The 5,000-nt window shown below is 36.9% G+C and overlaps 1 protein-coding gene across 1 annotated transcript; it reads right to left on the bottom strand.

Annotated features, from left to right (window-relative positions):
• Nucleotides 1-135: 135 nt before the first annotated feature.
• LOC119596399 lies at nucleotides 136-730 on the bottom strand. The gene is made up of 2 exons (XM_037945633.1): nucleotides 677-730; nucleotides 136-572 (listed from the first exon to the last, which is right to left on the bottom strand). Exons 1-2 carry the CDS (start codon nucleotides 686-688, stop codon nucleotides 303-305), a joined length of 282 nt encoding a protein of 93 aa, XP_037801561.1. The 5' UTR covers nucleotides 689-730; the 3' UTR covers nucleotides 136-302.
• Nucleotides 731-5,000: the final 4,270 nt, after the last annotated feature.

Raw genomic sequence — 5,000 nt, 5'->3', positions numbered from 1 at the left:
TTACACACATATACATATACACAAAACCTGAGTGTTTACAAGAATGTTATAACTGAAAATGTGATTTGTTACAAAACACTGACAAAAATATTCCTTGTAGAAATACGGGAGAACGGAAAAGAGGAAAAGACGTTATTATGGTCTGCTTATTTAATATTAATAAATTATAAGGGCTGGGTATCAGTAAATATATTGTTATATTCTTTTAAGCATAGGAAGGCGTGGGTGGGTTGTATGAAGGCTGAGGAGGTCCATAAGTGGCTTGTGGGGTGGAGTACTGAGCCTCTCCTTCGTAGGTGACGTCAGCCACGTAACCTGAGTCTCCGTTCACAGTGTAGGTGACCCTTTGGAGACGGCCGTCGGGAAGCAGGACGTAGTAAGGATCCTTGTGTATTGTCGCCATCACGGGCTTCTTGATGTCCGAAATCGTTTCCAGATGGTGGGTCGTTGACGGCGTAGTTGAAGTCGTACTTGGCGGGTGCATAAGCGGGTGTGGGAGCGGGGTAGCCATACGTAGGCTGGCTGTCTGGAAGGGCGATGGCGGCGACCACAAGGGAGGCCAGTGCAAAAATCTGCAAGACCATTTTACATTTCAGTGATGTTTAGGTATTGTGTTCTTTCATCAACTCGGTAAACGGTATAAACATGTTAAATAAAAAAATACGCTTAAACATACCTTGAATGCCATACTGCTTCTATTTTGTGACTAGACTGGCGATGACAATGAAATTTCTATCTTTTATACAAATGTACAAGAAAAACTCCGCCCATAATGTGACGTCTGTATATATCAGCAAGGTTGCTTTGGTTCTTCTTCTGACCAAGTTTTCCCTCTCGGTGATACACCTGCGGCCTTTGTTGCGTAACCTCTAAATTGTTCATGCATACTTCGTCTAAAAATACATGTTCATGAAACTTCCACTAGAATACCACCAATAGTTCTTCCGATAAGAAAAATACAGCATGGAATTGTTTCTATGCTTTTGATTAAAGAAGAAAAGAAAAAGAAGGACAGGTTTAGAAACAGAATAAAGAGGACGAAAACAAGAAAGGACAGGAACAAAATGATAACGGAGTAGCTTGTCGTCGTACAATAGTGTGGTGAATTAAATTAGAAGCTCATTTTCATCCTTTTGTGATCTACGTTTTTTCGCATACTGGAGAAAACATTTACATAATTTAAAGTTTAAGCTAATTCCATTTCATACCCGTTAGTTGTCAACTCAAATGTGCTTTAGCCAAAACATGTAAAAAAAAAAAAAAAAAAAAAAAAAAAAAAAAAAAAAAAAAAAAAAAAAAAAAATATATATATATATATATATATATATTATATATATATATATATCATATAATAATATCATATATATATATATATATACACATGTATATATATACACACACACACACACACATATATATATATATATATATATATATATATATATATATATATATATATATATATATATTACCTTTTACTCAATCCTGTCAGATAAGGCTAACTCTAGCGCTTTAGAAGAACTGAAAAATCATTGTAGTTGGGGGGAGGAAAATGTGTCTCTTTCTTAAGATATGCGAATCCTTAGCCTATGTAGAACAGTCCAAAATGTCTTATATGAGTAACTGATACAACAGTATAGAATAATACAGAATATACGATGACTTATTAGTGGCAGAATTTCCCTTTCACTGACGTAACACATACCTGTGGCATTACAACCGGTATGACTGTTCTATCTATCTACATAATTGCGTGTATTCATTTAAGTATGCATATATGAGAGAGAGAGAGAGAGAGAGAGAAAGAGAAAGAGAGAGAGAGAGAGAGAGAGAGAGAGAGAGAGAGAGAGAGAGAGAGAGAGAGAGAGAAAGAGAGAGAGAGAGAGAGAGAGAGGAGCGCGCGGCGCTATAAGTAATCAGCAATATTTCTTTGTGGGCTTTTAGAGATATAAACACTATTTACTTTTTGGCTGTAATTAAAATTTCATAAAATGTATTTATATGCGGTGCCATAATTCTCTTCAACCGCTTTTGAGGAACATATAAATTACAAAGTATTTCCTTCTTAGTCGTTGGATTTCGTTTAATGGATAAAACATGCCTTAATAATGACTAAAAGATGTAAATTTCTAAATTAGTAGAGGTCTACTAGCTTCGGAATTCTTAACTTAGCTGGAATAACTAGTCTGGACTCATGCTTGCTGAATAAGTAACCCTTTTTCATAGGAAAATTATTTTTGTCTACACCCTTTCCACATTTTACAGAATAACCTCCGTTCAATCTTCTTAATCTTTGAAGTATATTAGTGTATTCATATATTAATTATGGCCAGTATCACCCATACCGATATTATTAAAGCGATTCTTTTATCAAGATATTAACTATATAATGCACAGGATATCTTAAACTCTCTTTGAATAAAATCTTTCAATCAAATGTCAGTTCGCAAAACAACCAAGTGGAGTGCTCCAGACAATCCTCGCTTTCCGCATCAACACTAACAAAGAATTTGCCCTAAATGTTGGAGAATTAAAGTGCCTTAGATAAAGAAAAATAACTAATAAAAAATGATAAACAAAGGTCACAAATATTCAGAACTTACATTTGTAAAAATGAGAGTAAATACTAGGAATCAGGTTTTCAAGATCATGATTAGTCATTATCATTTTCAAGTGACATGGATATAAAATGCAATAAAGCTGTACCATATTTAAAGTGTATGTTCTCTTAGTTATCCTGATATACATTGATCCCATTAAGAGACGAAAAACAATGGGGGTTTGAAAAACTAAGATACACTGACTATCTAATACTCATGAATATCCTGGTCAATGTCTTAAGCATATGAGCAAGTGGGTTGCTGGTAGGAAGGATGAGGCGGCTTGTGGAGCGGGATACCGAGTCTCTTCCTCGTTAGTGACATCGGCCACGGAACCGGAATCTCCGTTGACAGTGTAGGTGAATCTCTGCAGACAACCGTCGAGAGGAAGGGATCCTTGTGTGATGTCGCCATCACGGGCTTCCTCATGTCGTTAGTCGTTAGTTAGTCGAAGTCGTTACCAGATGGAGGGTTGTTGATGACGTAGTTGAAGTCATACTTGGTGGCTACATAAGCGAGTATGGGAGCGGGGTATTCATATGTAGGTTGGCCGGCGGCAAATACCTGCAATACATTTAAATTGTTCATGATATCTACTTGAAGTCGTTGACTGCTATTCTCCAGATCATCTATAATCTAGAATATGTTTCTCGAAAATACCTTGAATGCCATTATACAGGAGATGTGACGAGAGTGAGGAAACCAGAGATTTTCTTTCTTTTATACACGTATCCAAAGAAACCCCACCAGTATGGCTACATCAAGTAATAAGATCGTGATTACCTTGACTCTGCTTGTGAGTTTTTCCCTTGCGGCGGTATTACACATATTATTTTTCAGTATTATGAATTCATAATACTGAACTGAGAAAGAGAAAATGAGAAAATGGATGTAAAATCATCCAGCTTTTGCTTAGACTATGTTTTCAGCATCGCTTTTGAATTCTGTATTTAACTCATCTGTTCAAATGTTGCTCATGGCAGTACATTTGTGTTAGAAATAATTAAGGAATGAATTATATAACTATTTATGTGAGTTATATATCGATCTTAGTTAACAGTGACATTACATTATAGGTATATAATAAACTACATGTGACTTTCTATTATGGTATAGTTAAAATGAATTAAGAATAAAAATAGCCAGGAGAGATAAGGATTGAGAAATATTTAGATAGTCTTATATATAGTTAGACGGAGAGAGAGAGGGAGAGAGAGAGAGAGAGAGAGAGAGAGAGAGAGAGAGAGAGAGAGAGAGAGAGAGAGAGAGAGAGAGAGAGAGATTAATGACGGTTCTTCTATTTTCAGAGTTTGAATTAACCAGTAGCCATCCTTGTGGTTACATTCCTTCCAGTGGTCATCCAACACAAGTTTTTTTCTCATCGCTCGCTAAGAATCATTATTTGTTTTGCATTCTACCACGTGTACTTGGTGTTTCTGCTGCTTGTAAAATAAAAAAACTGATAAATGTCATAATTTTATTTAGAATGACGATATTTAATGAAATAAAAGGGTAAAAGTAATATGAGTCCGTATATTGATGAAATGTATGAACTGAACACCATCAGATCTCCTAAGACTGTTAGCACAAAATGAATCTTCCCTAATCAACAAAAGAATGCAGAAAAAAAAAACATTATTGTCCCCAAAAGACAGCATGCGCATGATTTGGAAGGGATTATGAGTCAGGAACGTAAATAGTACAACGATAATATGGACGATTGCAAGTTCCGGAATCTTTCTGAATCTCTGCGGAAACAAATAACACCCATTACAGTACAGATATAAATATAAAATACTGATTCTGAATGTAACAAGTGATTATCCTTTATTAATTCTTGTTAGTATATTTTTTACATATTGTCCGTTTACTTGGAAAAGAGAAGGGCAATGTAAAAAGCAAAGTTGAGTTAAGATACGGATGCGTGTCATGCGTAAAAGATACGTATGCGTGTCATGCGTATGGTTAATGATGTCAGAGATTCCATAAATATTCTTATTAATATGTCTTGAGCGGAGGAAGGGGTGGATGGCTTGTAGGAAGGCTGAAGAGGCGCATAGGAGGCCTGTAGGGCGGGGTACTGAGCCTCTCCTTCGTAAGTAACATCAGCCACGTAACCGGAGTTGTAGGTGATCCTCTGCAGACAACCGTCGTGAAGCAGTGACGTAGTAGGATTCCTGTGGGTTTTCGCCGCCACGGGCTTCCTGGTGACCAAAGTCGTTGCCTTGCCAGATATTAGTATGTCCGATATGCGGAGCTGAACCTCGCCCTGGCTATGTCCACGAGGGGAGCCTGGCCTGTGTCGACTAATGTCGACTCGTTAACATGTGTCAGCTGGTGCTGACTCGACTGAGATTAGTCCTTACCCGCCGTGGTGCCCAGTCACAACAGTAACCTGTA

The sequence above is a fragment of the Penaeus monodon genome, chromosome 3, assembly GCF_015228065.2.
Source record: "Penaeus monodon isolate SGIC_2016 chromosome 3, NSTDA_Pmon_1, whole genome shotgun sequence".
In the NCBI taxonomy this organism is placed as follows: Eukaryota; Metazoa; Arthropoda; class Malacostraca; order Decapoda; family Penaeidae; genus Penaeus; species Penaeus monodon.
The sequence above is the reverse complement of the archived record's forward strand: the minus strand, read 5'-3'. Positions and strand labels throughout refer to the sequence as shown.